Here is a 24,802-nt window from a genome sequence, read left to right on the forward strand (position 1 = left end):
TACTGATAGTGATACTTGAGAGTAAATGTCTTGTTGCTGCAGTTATACTCTTGATAGATTTGGGTACTTATAATGACTGATGAGTTTGGTTCCTCCACAAAAAGTCCACCACAGTGATTCAGAGTCATTAAGTGGCTGCACAAACACCTGCAGGACTCTGAACAAGCATCTAACCACTTTTTTTTCTAGTAAAGCTAACATTTTACAATCTCTGTGTTTTCTATAATATTTCTTAATTGGTTATGTTTTTAAAATGACTTTAAAACTCTATAAAAATGCAAAATTGTGGGTTAAAAATTAAAACAAGAGAACTATTGATTTTGTATTGATTTTTGTTGATCCAAAAACAGAAACTGTATATGTGATGACCAAAGTACCATTTTATTTCAGATGAAAAAACCCCAACAAATTTTCAGATTTATGTCTTATTGTTCATTTGGGATCATAATAATGTAATAATAGTAATGAATAATGTAATAATAATTCATGTAAATCCAAATAATATTGTCCCACGTTGCCTTCAGTGTGTTGAGAGCAGAGAAATGATTTCCATAGAGAGGAGGCTTTGCATCATCAGCTGATCCTCCAGAGAACTGAGAAGGTTTATAGTCCTGTGACTTCAACACTGCAGGACTCACATCTGTCAGTCAACACAGCAGAAAGCACAACCACCATGACTCTCATCACCATCCTCATCTGGACGCTGACCTGCTGCTGTTTTACAGGTTCATTCACTCAGCAACATTTCAAACATGATGTGCTGCTTTTTCTCTCATTGATTTCTGCTGATAAATGAATGATTTGTTTTTGTCTGCAGGATGCAGCGGTCAGGTGACTGTGACTCAACCTCCAGTACTGACATTTACTCCTGGATCCACTGTCACTCTGACCTGTAGGACCAGCCAAGCTGTTTACAGAAATTCTAATGGTGATTTTATATTCTGGTATCAACAGAAATCTGGACAGACTCCAAAGCTCCTAATAAAATATGCAACAACGCTTCAGTCAGGAACACCAACTCGATTTAGTGGCAGTGGAAGCAGCTCTGACTTCTCTATGACCATCAGTGGAGTTCAGGCTGAAGATGCAGCAGTTTATTATTGTCAGAGTTACCATGAAATAAACAGTGCTGATGTGTTCACACAGTGATTTGTAGTCGTACAAAAACCTCCCTCAGTCAGACTGCAGAGACACTGAGCTGTTACAGCAGGAACTGACTGCAGCTGTTGACGAGGAAGAAACTCTGACACAGACCACTGAACACAGTAACTTCTCCAAGCACTAAATACTCATCTACACTTCTTTGGGGGAATTTTTAAACATCTGGTTACACCAATTCACAGTTTTCTTGTTACATTCCCCTAATCGTTACATTACATTCAGATTTTATTGTTTGTTTTTGTATTTTTTAAGCTTTATATTCCCAATATCATCCCATGAAGATCATTAAAGCTTGAACGAAGCTTTAACTTGTTGTTGTCTGCACTTTTTAGCAGTGTTCTCTCTCACACAAAGTTTTCTTCAAAAATCATATTGATCATATTGTTCGTTTTACTTTTCCCAGTGTGAGTTCATGCCCAGCTTCTCTGATCTTTGCATTACTACAGATCTACTTTCAACCAATTCTCTTGGCTAAGCCTTGGAGTGCTGTTGTATCAGTAGTTCTGTCAGTACAAAACCTGAAGTACCAAAAGGACAAGCTGTGGTTATCGCAATAAGCTCATGTTGACTATTGTGGGTGTCAGTCTGTCATATGTAAGGAATCATGATCTCGTCATCAGCAGATCTTGATGAGATTAGACTTAATAACCTTTCCTGCATTGGACACCAGGTTCCTTCTTTGGTTTTTTGGGTTACGTCATGTGGATAAAACATGTGCATGTGACATAACGAAAAAAGAAGTTTAATAGATCATAACAAGTTTAGGTAGTATGTTTTGCCAGCACACCAAAGCCATGTTTCTGTTTGGTTTTTTTTCCTAAAACAACTTGATTGATTGTCAGCAGATGAAAACACTGCAATGTCACTTTTTTCATTTAGTGTGACTGCATTTGCAGCCATCACACACACAGGCAGACATTATTTACTTGCTATGCAAAAGGACTGTAAGAAGTTCTGTATATACACCAATCAGGCATATCATTATAACCAATGACAGGGAAAGTGAATTTCCCACATCAGCTTATTAACCAACCACAGACCAAGACAGAGTTTTAATTCATTTCAAAGCCTGATGCTTAAACATGTTCACCCGGGCTGGAAAACCCCCCAAAAAGCACTCTTATTTGTTCACATCTATCATCCACCTGGGCCTTACACAGAGTTTCTGTCTGATTTCTCAGACTTTTAATCTGATTTAGTGCTCAGCTCAGATAAAATAATTATTGTGGGTGATTTTAACATCCATGTAGAAGCTAAAAATGACAGCCTCAACAAGACATTTAATCTGTCATTAGACTCAATTGGCTTCTCTCAAAATGTAAAAGAACCCACCCACCACTTTAATCACACTCTAGATCTTGTTTTAACATATGGCATAGAAACTGAACATTTAACAGTGTTTCCTGAAAACCTTATCTGGTCTAATCCTGTTCTAAGTACAATAATTGATTACACAGCAGTGGAGAGTAGACTTCATCACAGTAGATGTCTTTCTCAAAGTGCTGTAACTAAATTTAAGAATATAATTCACTCACTGTTATCATCTTCAATGCCCTGTACCAACATAGAGCAGAGCAGCTATCTGAACGCTGCTCCAGCAGAGGTACACAGAATGATAGGCAGACGCTCTGACGAAGAACAGAGGTAAACACGCACTAAATATACACACAAGGTAACAAGAAAATGGCAGACAGGAGGGAGACACAGCTGAACCTAATTAGACAAGACAACAGTGAAGCAAAACCCAAAACACTGAACACTGGACGTGGGTGTTTTAAAAGAGGTAAAAGAGAAAATACAAGACAGAAAGCCACAATTCCCAGAATAAAACTTAAAACAAAAACAGAAAACACTGAGTCGCAGTGTAACTGCTGAAGCTCTACTCTGAGCAGTGGTCAGGGTCAAGTGATGTTTCCAGTAACTCAGGTTATAATGTTTGGCTTTCTGAGTCAGGATGAGAGTTGTTTTATTTGTTTGTTTTTAATTCTGTTTGTGCTGTTCATGTTTCTCTGATTTAACCTGATACATTTTCTGTTTTTTTCTCAAGATTCACATCATTTTAGTCCTCATTTCAAAGTAATTTGCCAACAGTTTTCTAACTCTGTTAAGTCAAGCCTGTCAGGCACTGTGACCATCAGTACCACAGGGAGTTACTGGACTTAGTACCTTTAGAAACCTGGACAGCCTCCCAAACTCAGGAACTCCATCTTGACTCCAAGGCAGTAGATCTGGTTCTCAGTACACTTTATCCACCAGTGATCTTCAGGCAGTAGATGCTGCAGATTATTACTGTGGGTTACCATGGTAGTAAAGTGTTTACACAATGATTCATGGCTGCATAAAAAATTTCTTCACTTTGGCTGAAGGCTGCAGGTGTAGAGTTTTCAACTGCAATCAGAATAACTAGAATAACCACTTAAACACAATACAAGTGTACAAGTGATTTACATATTTGATTATGAGCACACTAACTAAGATACATTCTACACTCACATTTTGAGCTTTTATTTTCTAGATCTCTTCATGGTTTTAATTTCAAGTGAAACATTTATTTACTGAATCAAACTCAAGTTATTTATTTTTCCGCAAGAGTAAAATTTGGAGATATTGTCATCCTGCTAAAAGATATATTTACATGACCACAAGCTTCTTTCAGCTTTTCCATTAATTTCAAAAGATGAACGCATATTTGATTTGTCCCAGATGTTCAGGCCAGATGCAGCCCTGCCATTTTCATCTCCTCCCAGACTTGATTTTTCATGTGTTAGGCAAACAGGTTAATTTATAGTACACAACACTGAAATTATAGAACAATTATATTTAAAAATAAGACAGAATGCTTAATAATATGGATCACTGCAAGCTTTATTGGCAAAAGTATGAATCATTAATATGGCAGTTATTAGGCACACTCACATCCAGCTGCTACACATGTCACTGTGTAAGTTACTGTTATCAAATAACTTCATCTGCAAACTTTCAAACTCATATTGATCAGAGCAGCAGGGATGTATCTCCTGCTCCCCCACACTAAGCTCCTGTCCTGGACTTCAGCAGCCCCTCTAGCCCTCACACCGGTTCTTGCGGAAGGACTTGGACTGCCAGTAGTCATGATGGTTCACCCTGCAGGAGAACACCTCTGCGTTCATCCAGTTCTCTTGGCTCAGCATCAGGGTGCTGCTGCTGCTGTAGCGACTACTCTTCTCTTCTTCTAAGCTGTTCAGGACCCCCTCTGTCACCTCTGTGCCATCTACTTCCCATCTCACTTCAGCTCCCTGAGGAGAGTAGCCGGTCAGCAGGCAGGCCAGTGTGACTGGGCCTCCAGAGAGCTTCTCAGAGGAGGGTTGAAGCAGAGAGACTGAGGGTCTGACCATGGGGCCAGCTGGAGGAAAGATCACAGACACACAACGATAGATTAACCTCTACTGCAGGACAGATAGCTGACACGAGACAGTTATGATCCATGACAGAGATTAACAGGCCTGTGGATTAACTGTATGATGATATTGTGATATAACAGAGGAGAGAAACTTAGAAATTGGAGGATAAAAGGTTTTAAAAAAGTATAAATAATTAGTGGATGTGCTGCTGTATTTGTTTTCATGATGATAAAATTGAAATTTGTACAGGAAACGTTAAAGTTTGTCATCTGTTTGTTTCACTTCCTTTTCATCACATCAGACTAACGAACTGTAAACTCAACCGTTAAAGTGCATCTGTATGAAAACTAATTCATTTAGTCTACAGCATAAAATGTTATATCCAACATGGTGCCAAACATTTCAGTGGAAGTCATCACATCATATTTTCACTAACAGCTTTACACAGTTATGATACATGACAGAGATTAACAGCACTGTGGATTAACTGTGTGCATCACACTGTGATCAGACTGAGGAGAGGAGGTAATAAATAGGAGAACATAACACTTTAATTTAATTGTGTTTTTACACTCAATTAAAATCTTTGTAAACGTTACAATAATTTAGAGTAAATGTCTTGTTGTTACAGTTATATTCTTGATGGAAAACAAACAGAGCTGGACTTTGTCATCTGTTTGTTTCACTTCCTTTTTACTACATCAGACCAATAAACTATAAACTCAGCGATGAAATCATTAATCTGCAAATAATCAAATGATCTTTAAGACATGAACGATATTATGCTGCTAACTGTTTATATAAATAAATAAAATCAAAGATTCCTTTTGCTATATTTTCAGTCTCAGATTTTGTGAAAAAAATATTTATTCACAGATAAATACAAAAAAACCTTTACTTAAAGCAGATTAACTCAATACATTTGATACATTGATATACTGTATACTGATATGATAATACTGTATTATATATTTAAACTCTTCTGATACCAAGTTTTCAGTATCAGCCACTATGACCAAACCCAATCACATCATGTAAAACACCCAGAATAAAATCTTGTTTAAAGACATTCTGATGACATATTACACTTATAATATAAGTAATATGTAATAGTATAATATTTTGTAGTAATGAGGAGATTTAGATACTTACAGTGAATGATGAGTTTGGTTCCTCCACCAAAAGTGTACCACAGTGATACAAACTCATTAAGTGGCCGTACAAAAACCTCCTGCACTCTGATCAAACATCTAACCCTTGAAAATCTGCTCTTTTTCCCCAGTAAACTTCAAAGTTTACAAGGCAAAAGCATTTGCCATTAAATACATGTAACTATATATATATTTTTAAAAAATTATGATCATTTTCATCATTTTTCCTCTGCTGGTTGATCCAAGAAAGTAAAATATATACTTACCAACAAATGTGGCATTTTAAATCAGATGTTAAAAAAACTGCTCTCATCTTTCCTAAACTATTTGTCTGTATTCTGTTAGAATCATAATTATGTCATAATAATTCATTTAGATACCAAAAGTATTCCTTCTCGCATTGTTTTGTTCAATGTTGAGAGCAGAGAAATCATTTCCACAGAGAGGAGGTTTTGCATCATCAGCTGATCCTCCCACGAGAAAACAGAAAAAAAAAAGCTAGTTGCTTTCATGGGAAAAAAATTGTTTTGTTTTTTCCCCCCAAAAAAAGCTGAATGAGAAAAGGATCAACTTACATGTTATATGTACCTGTTCTGTTTCACAAAAACAGATGTGTGTTTGCCTATATTTCAAATCACTTCCATGTCTCTCTCATATAATGTCTCTGGTGCAATGCAGGACCGAACCTAGCGGTGACCAATGTTCCCTCTAATTTTTCATGTGTCTGAGCGAACACACAAACTCCCTGAGCGATCCCGTGGACCACTGTGAGCAACAGCAGATGTGTGCACTGTGGTCAAGCCTGTCAGGCACTGTGACCATCAGCACCACAGGGAGTTGCTGGACTTAGTACCTTTAGAAACCTGGACAGCCTCCCAAACTCAGGAACTCCATCTTGACTCCAAGGCAGTAGATCTGGTTCTCAGTACACTTTATCCACCAGTGATCTTCAGGCAGTAGATGCTGGAGATTATTACTGTCTGGGTTACAATGGTAGTGAAGTGTTTACACAATGATTCATGGCTGCATAAAAAATTTCTTCACTTTGGCTGAAGGCTGCAGGTGTAGAGTTTTCAACTGCAATCAGAATAACTAGAATAACCACTTAAACACAATACAAGTGTACAAGTGATTTACATATTTGATTATGAGCACACTAACTAAGATACATTCTACACTCACATTTTGAGCTTTTATTTTCTAGATCTCTTCATGGTTTTAATTTCAAGTAAAACATTTATTTACTGAATCAAACTCAAGTTATTTATTTTTCTGCAAGAGTAAAATTTGGAGATACTGTCACCCTGTTAAAAGATATAAATACATGACCACAAGCTTCTTTCAGCTTTTCCATTAATTTCAAATGATGAACACATATTTGATTTGTCCCAGATGTTCAGGCCAGATGCAGCCCTGCCGTTTTCATCTCCTCCCAGACTTGATTTTTCATGTGTTAGGCAAACAGGTTAATTTATAGTACACAACACTGAAATTATAGAACAATTATATTTAAAAATAAGACAGAATGCTTAATAATATGGATCACTGCAAGCTTTATTGGCAAAAGTATGAATCATTAATATGGCAGTTATTAGGCACACTCACATCCAGCTGCTACACATGTCACTGTGTAAGTTACTGTTATCAAATAACTTCATCTGCAAACTTTCAAACTCATATTGATCAGAGCAGCAGGGATGTATCTCCTGCTCCCCCACACTAAGCTCCTGTCCTGGACTTCAGCAGCCCCTCTAGCCCTCACACCGGTTCTTGCGGAAGGACTTGGCCTGCCGGTGGTCATGATGGTTCACCCTGCAGGAGAACACCTCTGCGTTCATCCAGTTGTCTTGGCTCAGCATCAGGATGCTGCTGCTGCTGTAGCGACTACTCTTCTCTTCTTCTAAGCTCTTCAGGACCCCCTCTGTCACCTCTGTGCCATCTACTTCCCATCTCACTTCAGCTCCCTGAGGAGAGTAGCCGGTCAGCAGGCAGGCCAGTGTGACTGGGCCTCCAGAGAGCTTCTCAGAGGAGGGTTGGAGCAGAGAGACTGAGGGTCTGACCATGGGGCCAGCTGGAGGAAAGATCACAGACACACAACAATAGATTAACCTCTACTGCAGGACAGATAGCTGACACAAGACAGTTATGATCCATGACAGAGATTAACAGGCCTGTGGATTAACTGTATGATGATATTGTGATAAAACAAGGTAGAGAACTAAGAAACTGGAGGATGTAACATTTTAAGAAAGTATAAATAATTAGTGACTGTGCTGCTGCATTTGTTTTCATGATGAGTGTACAGGAAAAGTTTGTCATCTGTTTGTTTCACTTCCTTTTCATCACATCAGACTAACGAACTGTAAACTCAACCGTTAAAGTGCATCTGTATAAAAACTAATTCATTTAGTCTACAGCATAAAATGTTATATCCAACATGGTGCCAAACATTTCAGTGTCATCATCATAAGTCATCAGATCATATTTTCAGCGACAGACAGCTGAGCATTACACAGTTATGATACATGACAGAGATTAACAGCATTGTGGATTAACTGTGTGCATGACACTGTGATCAGACTGAGGAAAGGAGGTTAATAAAAATGTGTTTTCACACTCAATTAAAATCTTTGTTAAAGTTACAATGATAGTAAATGTCTTGTTGTTACAGTTATATTCTTGATGGAAAACAAACAGAGCTGGATTTTGTCGTCTGTTTGTTTCACTTCCTTTTTACTACATTAGACTGATAAGCTATTAACTCAGAGATGAAACTGTTAATCTGCAATCAAATAAAAGATATTTAAGGCAACAATATTTTTGATCCTGCTGACTGTTTGTATAAATAACTAAAAATCATTTTGCTATATTTTTAATCTCAGATTTTGTGAAAAATTATTTATTAACTCAAAAAAATATTTAAATTTTCAGTACTATATAAACATTTAGTCATGATACTGTATTATAGATTCACACTTTCTGATACCAAGTTTTCAATAACAGCTACTATGACTAAACCCAATCATATATACATCAAGTAAAACACCCAGAATAAAATTGAATACACAATGTTTAAATACACTCTGATGACATTTTTCAAATAGTAATAGTATAGTATTATGTAGTAATATGAGGGGATTTAGATACTTACAGTGAATGATGAGTTTGGTTCCTCCACCAAAAGTCCACCACAGTGATACAAACTCATTAAGTGGCCGTACAAAAACCTCCCACACTCTGATCAAGCATCTAACCACTGAAAATTAACTTTTTTCTTTATTAAAACTTGTGAATTAACTTCAAAATTTACAAAATTAAAAAGCATTTACTATCAAAGACATTTAACTTTTTCTTAAACAATTTATGATCATTTTTTATAATTTTTCTTCTGCTGGTTGATCCAAAAAAGTTAAATATATAGTTGCCAACAACTGTGGCAGATGTTAAAAAAACCGCTCTCATCTTTTGTGATCTATTTGTCGGTATTCCTTCAGAATCATAATTATTTCATAACAATTCATTTTGATATCAAAAGTATTTCTTCTCACATTGTTTTGTTGTGTGTTGAGAGCAGAGAAAATCATTTCCATAGAGAGGAGGCTTTGCATCATCAGCTGATCCTCCAGAGAACTGAGAAGGTTTATAGTCCTGTGACTTCAACACTGCAGGACTCACATCTGTCAGTCAACACAGCAGAAAGCACAACCACCATGACTCTCATCACCATCCTCATCTGGACGCTGACCTGCTGCTGTTTTACAGGTTCATTCACTCAGCAACATTTCAAACATGATGTGCTGCTTTTTCTCTCATTGATTTCTGCTGATAAATGAATGATTTGTTTCTGTCTGCAGGATGCAGCGGTCAGGTGACTGTGACTCAACCTCCAGTAGTGACATTTACTCCTGGATCTACTGTCACCCTGACCTGTAGGACCAACCAAGCTGTTGGTGGCTGTGGTGCTGGTCAGTGTATGTTCTGGTATCAACAGAAATCTGGACAAACTCCAAAGCTCCTAATTCGACATGTAAGCATAAGACATTCAGGAACACCATCTCGATTTAGTGGCAGTGGAAGCAGCTCTGACTTCTCTATGACCATCAGTGGAGTTCAGGCTGAAGATGCAGCAGTTTATTATTGTCAGAGTTACCACTACATAAACAGTGCTCGGGTGTTCACACAGTGATTTGTAGACGTACAAAAACCTCCCTCAGTCAGACTGCAGAGACACTGAGCTGTTACAGCAGGAACTGAGTACAGCTGCTGAAGCTGAAGCGACACAGAACGCAAGGCTGAGGAGCGCAAAAAAAACAAAAACAAACCCCCCCAATAATATCATTAATCACTTCATACAGATTCATACGGAGTGTAAAGAACCTAAAGACATCAAATTATTTTATCTTCACATATAATCACCACAAATAAAACATTATGTAATATATAATATAATATAACATTTATTATATCAAATATCACCACGTACAATGGAGTGACATACATTTTTTCTTTTGCATTTCACACTATATTGTTGGATAGATTCGTTTCAAAATAGTTTTCAAAATAATAATCTTTTGGTGTACTGTGTATTTTTGTCAAAAAAAATCAAATAAAGAAACAATAACAAATGTATTTCTTAAAAGAACACAAAAATCATTTTACTCATAATCTACTCAAATCTCATAACTTTCAAAGATTAATGCTCATGTTCTATCAGCTCAGAGATTTTAACACTAAGATGCCAAAAATTTAACAGAGTTTCAATGATACTGTTATATGATGATTTTATCACATTTGACCTCTGATCTCACTTTTACGTTTCACATCTGTCTTTCTATCCAACTTAACACCAAAAAGCATTATATCTTTACAAAAAGCTTTGTAAAGAGAAACAGAATGAAATTCAAATATACTCTGGTATGATCTTATTATAATAAGCTCGAGTTATTTATGTCCAATTAAGCCTTTTCCTTTTTTGTTTTCTTTAGGTCACGAGCAGTTGTCCAAGCATTTCACTGCATATCGTACTGTGTATGACTGTGTACGTGACAAATAAAATTTGAATTTGAATTTGAATTTGATTTGATTTGATTTGATCAACATCAATGACACAACAGTGAACTGGTAAAACTGAGGAACTTAAATAAACAGACTGAATGATGATGATAATTGGACACAGGTGAGTACACGGCTGAACATAATGAAACAGGAAATGGAACATGTGGAAAAAACAGTGAACAAGAACCGAAAACGATGGGTCAATGATCCAGGAATCCTGGCAATACCTTTACGAAAAAAAGCTTTGTCAAGAGAAACAGAAGGAAATTCAAATATACTCTAGTATAAAAGAATTATAATAACCTGAAGTTATTTGAGTCCAATTATATACAAACAATTAACTTTGTATGCTTTGAATTTAAACAGTAATAAAAATAATCATCATAAATACTATACCCTTAATTGTAAATAGTCCCAAGTAAGTGAGCTGCCTTCTGCCTCTTGCCTTCTTCTTATTTTTTGTTTTTGACACAAATTGTCCATCCTGATTAGGGTTAGGGTCTGTCTGTGAAGGTTCTCAGTCATCCATGTCATCGTAGTCTTAGGAGCTTGGAAAAGGAGCTTGACAGTCAGTTCAGGCTGATGACGCAGGAGAATAATGTTGTACGGGAGTGCATGAAGACCCAGTGTTTACGCACAGATAATATATGTTATATAATAAAAAAATACTATTACTAAGAACTGTAATCAAAATTAAAGATGTACATAGCCAGGGAACATTAAACAAGCAGAAAATGTTTGAAATATTAGAAAATGCTAAACTATAAAACTAAGTTTTCAGCAGAGTTTTAAAAAACACTCACAGAATCAGCCAAGCTCATTCAACTTTTAGGTGCTACAATCTGAAAAGTGTCAAAACAGAAACAGATCAGATGATGGTACAAAGTGGGTCCTATAACAAGGTCATAGCAGTACAAACAGGACACCATGGAACTGCAAGGCTTTACATATGAGTAGAAGAATAATTGACTGACATCTCCAACGTTATCTGAGTATTACATGTGATGCAGTTCTTTTATTTTGAAGTCAGTTAAAACAAAACAAAAAAAATCAACCAATCTTATTGTTAGAAATGAATCTCTTTAGAAGGAAATTGTGCTTTAAAATTAAACTTTTTATGCAAACTTTCATTAGAATTGAGTAAATTTGCCTGCTTACATATTTGATTCTGATTTCATAATGCCTCAGTGGTTTTTGTAAATATATTAAAACACGTGGGGTTATGTTCTCTAGTCCTTTGTGTCATTTTGTTGTAAACAGAATAATGAAATGTCTGAATACTGTCTTCCTTCTCACCATTGAAGAAAGACAAAAAAGTTTTATAATATTCTGGATAACTGCAAGCTTTATTGACACAAACATGAATCATTAATATGACAAGTACAATCACAACCAGCTGCTGAGCTGCACATGTCGCTCTTTAGCTTGTTGTTCTTGTCAACACTTTACATCAGTGTCGTTCTCTCACACACAAAGCTGTATTTCCTTCTACAAACAAAAACACATATAGATCACAGAGGCAGGTGTCTTTCTCCTGCTCCCCACACACCCGGTTCCTGTCCTGGGCTTCGGTAACTCCTCTAGCCTTCACACCAGCTCCTGCTCAGGGACTGGGACTGTGTGTGGCCATGATGGATGACCTTGCAGGAGTAAAGCTCTCCCTTCAACCAGCTTTTCTGGCTCAAGGTCAGGGTGCTGCTGCTGCTGTAGCGATCACTCTTCTTCTCCTCTGAGCTGGTCAGGACCCCTTCTGTCACCTCTCTGCCGTCCACCTCCCATCTCACCTCGGCTCCCTCTGGAGAGTAGCCGGTCAACAGGCAGGCCAGTGTGGTCGTGCACCCAGAGAGATCCTCAGGGGAGGGTTGAAGCAGAGAGACTGAGGGTCTGACCATGGGGCCAGCTGGAAGGGAGAGCAGGAACACACAAGGAGCAGATTAACTTCTGCTGTAGGACAGAGAGCTGAACATTACACAGTTATGATACATGACAGAGATTAACAGCATCGTGGAAGAAATGGAAAAATAACAATTACAAATAATGACAAAGTTGGAATTTTACATTTAAAGTTGGAATTTTCCCCTAGGTTACACATCTTTTTTTCTAAACCTGCCATAAAAGTAATTATATTGTACAGCATCTAGTTCCTACATTTATTTTCTTAACTGAAAAAATGAACCGTCTGTACAGACTGCCATCTGTTTGTTTCACTTCAGTTTTACTACCTCAAAGTACTGAACCATAAACTCGCGATGGAACCGTTAAATTGCATCTAAATAAAACTCTTTTATTTTTTAAGGCAAGAATGTAAAACCTTTTTATCCAGTTAACTAAATAAAATCAAAGCTTCCTCGTGCTATTTTCAGCCTCAGATTTTGTGAAAAAATATTTATTCACAGATAAATACAAAAAAAACTTAATTAAAATAGATTTATTCAAAATATAATTTACATTTTCAGTACTATATAAACATTCAGTTATGATACTGTATTATATATTCACACTTTCTGATACCAAGTTTTCAATAACAGCTACTATGACTAAACCCAACCATGTACACATCATGTAAAACACCCAGAATATAATTTAACACACAATGTTTAAATACATTCTGATGACATATTCAAAATAGTAATAGTATAATATTTTGTGTTAATGAGAAGATTTAGATACTTATAGTGAATGATGAGTTTGGTTCCTCCACCAAAAGTGTACCACAGTGATACAAACTCATTAAGCGGCCGTACAAAAACCTCCCACACTCTGATCAAGCCTCTAAACGCTGGAAATTAACTACTTTCCCCAGTAAACTTCACAGTTTAGAAAATATTTATCATAAAAGTGTTTGTGTTCAATTGACTTTCTTTAAAAAAAATAATAATTAAGGATTGTTTTAATATTTTTCTTGATTAAAAAAGTAAAATCTACGCTTTCCAACCAACCTGCCATTTTAATCCAGATGTTAAAAAGAATCGCTTTTCTGAAGTATTTTCCAGTGTTTTGTTAGGATCATAATCATGTCATAATAATTTATTGTTGCTTCTCACATTGCTTTGTTGTGTGTTGAGAGCAGAGAAATGATTTCCATAGAGAGGAGGCTTTACATCATCAGCTGATCCTCCAGAGAACTGAGAAGGTTTATAGTCCTGTGAGTTCAACACTGCAGGAATCACATCTGTCAGTCAACACAGCAGAAAGCACAACCACCATGACTCTCATCACCATCCTCATCTGGACGCTGACCTGCTGCTGTTTTACAGGTTCATTCACTCAGCAACATTTCAAACATGATGTGCTGCTTTTTCTCTCATTGATTTCTGCTGATAAATGAATGATTTGTTTTTGTCTGCAGGATGCAGCGGGCAGGTGACTGTGACTCAACCTCCAGTAGTGACATTTACTCCTGGATCCACTGTGACTCTGACCTGTAGGACCAACCCAGCAACATATTCCAACTGTGGTGATAATCGTCATTGTATGGCCTGGTATCAGCAGAAATCTGGACAGACACCAAAACTTCTAATAAAGCAAGTGAGCATAATTCAGTCAGGAACGCCAACTCGATTTAACGGCAGTGGAAGCAGCTCTGACTTCTCTATGACCATCAGTGGAGTTCAGGCTGAAGATGCAGCAGTTTACTACTGTCAGAGTTACCACAGCGGTGGGGTGTTCACACAGTGATTTGCAGTCGTACAAAAACCTCCCTCAGTCAGACTGCAGAGACACTGAGCTGTTGAAGCAGGGACTGAGTACAGCTGCTGAAAAAGGAGAGACTGCTGACACAGACCACTGAACACGCAGCTGATAGTAACCTAACCAACACTCCCAAAGTCGATTCTGTTCATCTGGACGTAGCCTTTCAGTGGGACAACTGACTTCTTCACTCTCAGCTGACTGCAGCTTTTTATTCATTCATTTGCATAATGAATGAATGAAACTAGCACCACTGGCGAACAATGTGCTGTGAGGTCAGTTTATTGATCATTAATATGCAAATTGTCATGACCATTGATCAACAGCTAGTGATCAAAGACCATAAATCCATGATCAATGACCACTGCTCTATGGCCATGAGTACCATACACAGAGAATTGGGGAATGGCTGCAATCACAGCACTGTAAGATGGTGAAAGATGTACCCTTAGGCTCCCTCCTCAATCCAGAGATGGCTTTTCCCTTTCATGTAAATGGATTCTGTGACTCCACGCTCAAACCAGCATTCATCCCTGTTCAAGATGTGTACATCTTCATCCGTATGCGTTGGTTTACAGTACACATCAGCTTCTAAATGTCTCCCATTACTGATGGAAATCTTACAGTCTAAGAAGGCCAACCTGTCATTTTTGATATCCTCCCTTGTAAACTTGATATATTGGTCCAACGAGTTAATGTGATCCGTGAATTCTGGTGCGTCCTGCGATTTGATTTTCACCCAGGTGTCATCCTGTGATATAATGTCCGGTCAATAGCATTGCCTTGTTCTAACTGCTTCAGACAATCTATCACCCTCTTCCTGTAACCACATCCTGGGTCTCGTTTCAGGGACTCATTGGTATTTTGTCCTTTTTCTGGAACAAAATACAGCATTGTTATACATTGTGTTTGAAAATGTAATTTGTCTCAGCTGACAATATTAACTCAGTGACCACTTTTTCATTTTGACTCTACAAAAAGGGGGGGGGGGGGGGGGGGGGGTACAACCTTATCTCCTCTTACGGTGTCACCTAAAGATTGCTTTAGATGAGAACTAAAGGTTTCACCACCAGTTAAATTAGCCAGAGCCCAGACTTGAACCTGATTGAATATCTCTGAAGGGATCTGAAAATAGTCTATAGCACACAGGAGTATTAGGTTATTATGTACATGTTGTTAACTCATTCACTGCCAGCCATTGGCAGTGAATGAGTTAAACCCATTGACTCATTCACTGCAATTGACGGCTATAGACGTCAATTGCAGTGAATGAGTTAAGTTGTCTTCTGGCAACCGATGACTTGAAACAAATGAGCATGCTTTGTTTGCACTGTGCAACAGCACGACAAAACATTACCTGTCCTTTATTAACTGCACAAGAAGTGGTGGTCGTTAGCGCGAGCTATTTGGGTAAGGCTGTCATGGGACTTTAGCTCTTTCCACTGTTTTAGGGAACTAAATATTTCTTTTTAAAGTAAGTTACAGGACTTTGACCTTCCTGGAGGGCTTTTATTTTGTTAAAATCTATCTAATATGCATATCCACATAATTGTGGATTATTATAATTATGATATTCACAAAAAACACACTGTATTGTAAAGAAAATACATTAAGAAACAAATTAGATTAGATTATTTATTTCAAATATGGCAAGAACTGCAACAAAAGGAGCCATGTGAGGCTGCTAAAGGCAACAGCTGGATGAAAAAGAGTACAGGCAACAATAACACATGTACCAGTTGTTACATTGCAGAGGTATTCAAATATAAACACAATAATAAACACAATTGCAATGATTTGGTTCTACATTTTTCTATCATTAAGTTATTATGGATCTATACTTTTGTTGTTAAAATGTTATGTCTCAAACAAGTACTGAATGCTTTTTATACTTTTAGTAGTATGTCACACAAACAGTAAACATTGTCAAAAAAGTAAGAAATCTTTGGGGGTGCTTTGATAAAATCGCCCCCCGCCCTGTACACAGTTTTTACTTAAATAAAAATCATCTATTTTGATTTGAATTAGACAATGATTTGGTTTCATGGATCAAAATCTGTCCTGCACCAGTCCAACAGGGTTCATCAGTGTAAACTGCATTTACTGTCTAATAAAAAGTTTGAGTAAAGTGGAATATTTATCATTCAATTTGCTTTCAAAAACATTTTAGAATATGAAAAAACCAGATAACTACATTTTCTTATTACTATTGTTATAAAGAATTACTCATCTCATCTTTCAACTTTTATATTTTCACCCCTGGTTGCAATGATGATTCACAGTTTCTTTCTTACATTATTTAAAATTGTTTAATAAACCAAAACTCTCATTTTCCACCATTAAAATAAATAAACAAATAAAGGACCAGAAGTTTCATTCAGTTGATTTGCTAATTACAAAAGATCAGTACATATTTGATTTGTCCAATTTTGTGTTTCTTTCTTCCTGTTTTGGATCTTTCATGTGTTGGTAAATAGGTTAATTTACAATACACTACACTACAGTTAGTGTATAGCTACTATATTTAAAAATAATCCATATTTGATAGCTGAACATGAGATAGTTATGATACATGAGAGATATTAACAGGCCTGTGGATTAACTGTATTATGGTACTGTGATGAAACAGAGGGGAGGAATTGAGAAGTGAGAGGACATAAGGCTTTACCAAAGTATAACTAATCAGTAAATGTGTCGCTACATTTATTTTCTTATTATAAAAATTAAATGTGTAAAATTCATCATCTGTTCGTTTCACTTCTTTTTCATCACATTAAAATAAAGAAATGTAAACTCGTCTGTTAAAGTGCATCTGCATATAGCTAATTAATTTAGTCAACAACATAAACTGGTATATCCCCCAGGGTGAGGCTCAAAAACTTCAAATATCAAAATATCTCATATTAGATTTTCAGTGTCAGACAGCTCAGCATTAGACAGTTATGTTACACGACAGAGGTTAACAGCACTGTGGATTAAATGTGTGCGACACTGTGATCAACTAGAGGAGAAAAGGTGATGAAGATGAAAATGTAAGGTTTTAACTAGGGATGGGTATCGTTTAGGTTTTATCCGATACCGGTGCCAAATCGGTACTTTTGAAACGGTGCCGGTGCTCAAACGGTGCTCAAACCGGTGCTTAAAGAATTGAGAACACAAAATTGGTCCAAAAACCTCTCATGTTCAGCTGTTTTTTGTAAAAAGATAACAATGTTAGCCTTTTCTGCAGCTATGGGGCATATATGGTATCACTCTTAGCTGGAAGCAGTGCTTAAACAATGGAAAAAACACAAACTTTATCCAAAAACCTCTCATGTTTAGCCGTTTCCCTCTTTTTCTTTGGTCATTTTAGCCTTTTTGGCCAGGGTGAAGGGAGTGTCTGCCATCAAACAAGAAGACAGCCACATGTAGCTATGATGATGTTTGCTAGTTCACCTTACATGCATTAATGTAATAACGTGGTTAGCCTACTCAATGTAAATTACACACGAACAACATTAAGCTACTCACGCAGAGAAGAACGGCTGCTGCTGCCATCATCATCCACCATCATTTCTGCTACACTGGGCTACGGGCCAGGACTCTCCTCTTTGGGTTTTTGGGTATGTTGCTAACTCCGGGTCCGATAACAGGCAACCCACCCGCAGTAGATGTGCACGGTGTGAGGTCTCACAGCAAGCTATCAAATATAGCGCATTTCTTGGCTTTTAAAAAAAAAACGCTATGCGTCGCCAGGTGTTTCATCGGATTTGAGGTGTTACCTCCTTTGACAGTATCACAGTATCACCTTAAAGCACTTGTTGCAGGCTGCTGAGTTTGCATATTTTGCTGTGAAGTACAGCCAGACTTTTGACCGCTTCGCCTTGGGCATTTTTAATCTGTAGCTCTGCTCTAAAAGAACGTACGTACCTGGCCCCGCCTACTATCCTCGGAAACGTAAAATGATTGGCTAGAAGTGTATCACAGCTCAGGAAAAAAAAGCACCGAAATAAAGCACTGAAATGTGCGCTGCTTTTCGGTCTGGTTACTACCGTTTATGTCAGAACCGGTGCCATCATGGCACCAGACACCGGTACCCATCCCTAGCTTTAACAAATGTTACTAAATTGTATTTTCACAGTCAGTTAAAAATGACTGCGAAAATACAGGTTCTGTTATGATAATACAGAGATACTGGATTTTATCTGTCATGGTCCTGGATCGATGACTCAATATTTCGGGCAATGCAGTAAGGATATAATATAAACCAGAGTACTGCTGTCTCACACCAGAGGAGTCATTGTCAAGTCAAGTCAAGTCAAGTTTATTTATAGAGCACATTTAAAAACAACCAAGGCTGACCAAAGTGCTGTACAGTAAATACAGATAAAAATACAATAGAACACAATTTCGTAAAACACCTCGCTGATCAAATAAAAAATAAATAAACAAATAAATTAAACCTTTCTAAAAGCCAATGAAAAGAGGTGAGTTTTAAGAGCAGTTTTAAAAGTTTCTAGGCTTTTGGAGAATCTGATGTGAGGAGGTAAACTGTTCCACAGTCTGGGTGCAGCCACAGCAAACGCCCTCTCTCCCTTTGTCTTTAATTTATACCTGGGAACATCTAAAAGCATCAGATCGGCTGACCTCAAAGATCTCCTGGGGCGATAAGTACTAAGGAGTTCTGACAGGTAAGAAGGTGCAGTGCCATTTAAAACCTTAAAAGCCAGCAGTAAGATTTTAAAATCAATCCTAAAAGCAACTGGGAGCCAGTGGAGAGAGCAGAGAACCGGAGTGATGTGGTCTCTTTTTTTTGAACCGGTCAACAGGCGAGCGGCAGCGTTCTGCACCAGTTGAAGGCGATGTAGACAGGAACGATCTAGGCCAGCATAGAGGGAATTACAGTAGTCCAGCCGTGAAGTAATAAAAGCATGGACCACTCTTTCTAGATCGTTCCTGCAAAGGTAAGACTTGACTTTGGCTAAAATCCGTAAATGATAAAAAGATCCCTTAACTACAGAGCTGATTTGTTTATCAAGTTTAAAAGCATTGTCAAAAATAACTCCAAGACTCTTAATGGAAGAAGTGCAATCGGAGGTTAGGGGTCCCAAAAAGTCAAGAGAGAAGTTGGGATCTTTAGGAAGCCCAAACACAATGACTTCAGTTTTGCTTTCATTAAGGTGTAAGAAGTTAAGAGTCATCCAAGTCTTAATGTCAGACAAGCAGGAGAGTAGCGGCTGCAAAGAAACATTGCAGTTCAACCTCAGAGGGAGGTAGATCTGAATATCATCGGCAAAGATGTGGAAGGACACATTATGTTTACGGAGCACATCGCCCAGAGGGAGCAAGTACAGAATAAACAACAGGGGGCCTAGTATGGACCCCTGAGGTACGCCACAGGTTAAAGGAGCTCTGGGAGATGACAGTTCACCAAGGTGAACAGAAAAACTCCTATTATTCAAATAGGACTGGAAAAACTTTAAGACAGTGCCCTTTAAACCGACACAATGTTGAAGGCGGGCTAGCAGTATGTTGTGATCTACAGTGTCGAAGGCTGCTGTCAGGTCCAAGGTTACTAAGACAGCAGCACAACCAGAGTCAACAGTTAAAAGCAAATCATTAAAAACTCTCAGTAGGGCGGTTTCTGTGCTATGCCGAGCTCTAAAATTGTACCTGTTTCTGGGATTAGTTGTCTCCTCGCCACCGAGTTCACAGGAACAGTTTGTCCCATTAACTAAATGCAAGCTAATAAAACTTTTTCCCACTTTTGAAGTGGCAGGATTTAAAACTGAGTTTCCTGTTTCTGAGCGGGCTAACTATTAAACTGTGCTTCCTAATATTAAAACTGTTTTTTTTTGTTCTTCTCAACCAGTTAAAAATAAATCTGGGTTTTCTGGTGGTAAGCTGCCTGACAATAAAACTTCAATATATGTTGCTCTAACAACTAAAACAGTGATTCAACCCATAATTGCAAAGTCTGTTTCAGTCTTCAGAGACTGAGTCACGGCCACTAAGCCTGTAGAGGCTGACACATATGTTGGATTTGATGTTGCCAAAGCCGTTCTAGATGATGAAGAATTTTGTTTAAGACTGAGTTTAGTGTTTTCACATGTGATCAGTCTGAACCTGCTCATTGTGTATCACCACCTGTTTGCAGAACAGCCTAACTAGTTAACAAAGATTTAGCTTCCTTGAAAAAACACCTGCAGAAACGGCTGCTCCAGTTGGAGCGTCCGGGGGACTGGTTTTTTTGTGTGCTTCTCCCTGTTTAAAAGACTGGTACGGGTTTGATAAAGCATTTATATTTAATAAAGTATTGTGAAAAGGACCAAAGAAAAGTGATTTTTCTTAAGCTGTGATTTTATTTTGTGATTTAGACTTTTTTTACAGCACGGTTTTAAAGAACAACATGGATAATATTAGCTGCTCAAATTAGCATGCACATCAATAGAGAGTCAAATGTTTGCAGAAATATTGCAAGAACAGAAACATGTAGCTTCATCAAACTATAAGACACATCACATGCAGACAGGAAGTGTTGCTGAAGCTCTACTCTGAGCAGTGGTCAGGGTCCAGGGTTTGAGTGACGGGGCTCTGTCCACTCAGACTGGCCTCACAGCTCACTGAGCCCGCCTTCTTCCACTGGTCTGCGGAGAGGCTCAGGGTGCTGCTCCAGCTGTAGCGACCGTCTGTCCCCAAGACCTCCAATAAATACATTGTCAGTGATTATTGATCAAATCTTTCTTTTTTTTTATAATGTATTACAGTTAATAATTGGACCCTATCATCATTTTCTTGTTTGAAACATTTTTTTCTTATTTGAGCACAAAGCTAAAACACTCATGAGAATACAGTTAAAACTTCACATCTGTTTCTTTCACTTCCTTTAAACTTAAATTAACATTAATCAACCATGAACACAAAATTGACCTAAATGTACTGACAATATCATTTTTTTCTAACAAAGTCCACAAAGACTAATTCAATATTTTTTCATTTTAAAATTCATAAGTAAAAATACATTTTAAATCAAAGTGAGCTAAAACTTCACAATCACAACTTTTAAAATCTTTTAAAACCACGTAATTTTTAAAGAAGGAAAATTAACCAAAAAGAATATGAAATACTGTTTTCTGTAAGTTCAATTCTTTCAAAGACTGAATGAGTATTGATTTAAGAAAAGTTTCTTCTGAAATTGGGACATCAACTTCATAATAATCACTGAATTTGATCAAAGTTCTGTTTAGTAGATTTTAAAAAATTCTTATTAAATACATTGTTTTTTTAAAAATGAAAAATTTCTGGTACTTACAGCCAATGATGAGTTTGGTTCCTCCACCAAAAGTCCACCACAGTGATACAAACTGATTAAGTGGCCGTACAAAAACCTCCTGCACTCTGAACAAACATCTAACCACTGAAAATGAACCTTTTTTTCATGTAAAACATCACAGTACACCTTATTAAATACAGAAGATGATTACACTAAAGTGAATTAACATTATTCAGTTAATTCAAATTATAATTATCATAATTGTATTTTTAGTATTAAGAACTGAAAGACAAAACTTCAATTTCACATTACACATTAAAAAAAAACACACGTACACAAAACTGTTTAAAACAGCAAAGAGAAACGCTTCAAGAAATATTAATTCTGAAACTATGACAAAATAATAAAAACAGTTTTACAGGTATATTGTATTTGTTGATAGCAAAATCAAAAGTAAGTATAGAAACCAGAGTGCCATTTTAATCCAGGTGTTAAAATATATATAGCTATGTTTTTCTCTATTCCATAAAATCATTAAAGGTATTAGTTCAAAACAATTTTTCTTTTGATTTTGTATCCCCACGTTTATTTCAGTATGTTGAGAGCAGAGAAATGATTTCCATAGAGAGGAGGCTTTGCATCATCAGCTGATCCTCCAGAGAACTGAGAAGGTTTATAGTCCTGTGACTTCAACACTGCAGGACTCACATCTGTCAGTCAACACAGCAGAAAGCACAACCACCATGACTCTCATCACCATCCTCATCTGGACGCTGACCTGCTGCTGTTTTACAGGTTCATTCACTCAGCAACATTTCAAACACGATGTGCTGCTTTTTCTCTCATTGATTTCTGCTGATAAATGAATGATTTGTTTTTGTCTGCAGGATGCAGCGGTCAGGTGACTGTGACTCAACCTCCAGTACTGACATCTACTCCTGGAAACACTGTCACTCTGACCTGTAGGACCAATCCAAAAGTTTATACTTGGAGAGATGGAGATAGTAGAGTAGCTTGGTATCAGCAGAAATCTGGAGCAGCTCCAAAGTTGGTCATTTACTTGGGTACAAAAACCACAAGTGAATTTTCTTCTCGATTCTCTGGGCGAGGAGACGGAGTGGACGCAGCAATGACCATCAGTGGAGTTCAGGTTTCTTCTATTAAAACAGCTGCAGTCAGTTCCTGCTGTAACAGCTCAGTGTCTCTGCAGTTTGACTGAGGGAGGTTTTTGTACGACTACAAATCACTGTGTGAACACCCCACCGCTGTGGTAACTCTGACAGTAGTAAACTGCTGCATCTTCAGCCCTGACACAGACGAGTGAACACAGAGCTGACAGTAACCTCATCAAGCACTAAATACAGAAATTAATTCAAATACTTCATGTCTACTGGGGGCTTTTAGAAGTAATGATTTAAAAAATATCTGCTGCAATCAGGTCACTTTCTGTTTATGTTACATTACTTGACCGTATTCACATGAAGAGTTGTTTCTATAAACAGATGAATCATATTTATATTCATATTCATTTTAAGCTTCTTGATCATGATGAATATAATAAATATAAAACACATTTTTTCCTTTATCATTGTCAAACTATTGAATCTACATTTGGAATCTTTTGATTTCAACTAATTTATCTCAAAGACCAAAAATAATGTTACTCATCACTGACTCAACATCATCGTCAAAAGCTTTATTTGCCGTAATAATTAAACTATTACTAATTATGAACATCCACACCCACCAGTTAAGTTACACATCACTCTGATTGATGTTGATGTTGCCAAAACTGTACAGCAGTGCTGTTTTTTTACAGGGGGAGCCCAGAGCCCTGCTGGAGGTGAGAGTAGAGACAAATGAGGACGATCGTGGCTCAAGAGTTGGCAGTTCATCTTGTAATCGGAAGATTGCCAGTTCGAGTCCCGGTTTGGACAGTCTCGGTCATTGTGTCCTTGGGCAAGACACTTCACCTGTTGCCTACTGGTGGTGGCCAGAGGGGCCGATATGGCAGCCTCGCTTCTGTCAGTCTGCCCCAGGGCAGCTGTGGCTACAACTGTAGCTTGCCTCCACCAGTGTATGAATGTGAGAGTGAATGAATAGTGGTATTGTAAAGCGCTTTGGGTGCCTAGAAAAGCGCTATATAAATCCAATCCATTATTATTATTATTATTCTTAGTTAGCGTATTGTCTGTCTTGCCTTAATGTTAGTTTATAATGGAGCACTGTAACAAAAAATAATTTCCCCCAGGGATCAATAAAGTATTCTGATTCTGATTATATACAGCTGGCCTAATCAACTCCAGGTGAGGATCCCGGGTATGAAGATGACTCTGCCCAGAGGAGGAGGACACCATAGCACTGTGGAAGAAAAAAATATAAACAGAGTTCAGGCTCCAGATGGTGGAGATTACTACTGTATGGGAGTGTATTCTGACCCAGCATGCACACACCGATATCAAGTCATGGAAGCTAAAGAATATCTTTTCTTCTTTTCAGTTATTAAGAATACTTAAAATGAAGTGGTTCTATAGGGTCTGTATCATTTGATATTGTGATGGCAGATTTCTTTTCTCCTGTATTAATCAAAATATTTTAGCTCATATCACTTTAGTATAGCAAGATCACTCCTGTCACCAGTATGCATGCATGTGGAATGTTTTCATATGTGGGCCCCAGGTTTTATTGCACCTTCACAGAGGGTCCATTGTAGACTTGAAGATCTCCAGACATCCTGGTCTTAAGGAGGTGACGGCTAAGTAGAAAACAAGGTCATAATTCTCCATGTGAGGGAGGGGGTTTAAGGATGGGGCTGATGGTATAGCCCCCCCTGTGAGATGAGCTAACATGTAAGAGTTTGTGGAATGTCTTTGTCTGTCTCTGTGTATAAAGGTGCAAGGACGACGGCCAGAATTCAGAGATGATCCTAGTGCTCTGGCTGCGATGCTTCTCTCCACATTGCAATGTGTTTATTGAACCATTTCAAAATGCTCACTGGGTGTGTTGCAGGTTATTGTTAAAATTTCCATAACAATATTTACCTCATAACATCACTGTACATAATGAGGTAATATAAAAATACAATTATTTTGTAGAGTATATTGAATTAATCA

The 24,802-nt window shown here is 37.5% G+C and overlaps 1 protein-coding gene, 2 pseudogenes and 1 gene segment (V, D, J or C); all 4 read right to left on the reverse strand.

The window, feature by feature from the left end:
* Positions 1–24,802, reverse strand: part of LOC146552239 (immunoglobulin lambda-1 light chain-like) — a 164,057-nt gene that overhangs the window by 80,403 nt on the left and 58,852 nt on the right. The window lies entirely within an intron of this gene.
* Positions 4,006–7,314, reverse strand: LOC146552248 (Ig kappa chain C region, B allele pseudogene; annotated as a pseudogene). Its single transcript, XR_014890056.1, has 3 exons — positions 7,298–7,314; positions 5,694–5,827; positions 4,006–4,543 (listed from the first exon to the last, which is right to left on the reverse strand). The product of XR_014890056.1 is annotated as an Ig kappa chain C region, B allele pseudogene (transcript).
* LOC146552249 (Ig lambda-2 chain C region pseudogene) lies at positions 7,226–22,990 on the reverse strand (annotated as a pseudogene). The gene is made up of 3 exons (XR_014889960.1): positions 22,944–22,990; positions 8,844–8,879; positions 7,226–7,763 (listed from the first exon to the last, which is right to left on the reverse strand). The product of XR_014889960.1 is annotated as an Ig lambda-2 chain C region pseudogene (transcript).
* LOC146552250 (Ig lambda-1 chain C region-like) lies at positions 12,035–18,046 on the reverse strand. The segment is given in 2 exon segments: positions 12,035–12,647; positions 17,948–18,046. Coding segments are annotated over 2 exon segments (363 nt in total).

Source organism: Mchenga conophoros, linkage group LG19 (genome assembly GCF_057382185.1).
Source record: "Mchenga conophoros isolate Kocher_MC1m ecotype Shallow Benthic linkage group LG19, M_conophoros_male_GT1.1, whole genome shotgun sequence".
In the NCBI taxonomy this organism is placed as follows: Eukaryota; Metazoa; Chordata; class Actinopteri; order Cichliformes; family Cichlidae; genus Mchenga; species Mchenga conophoros.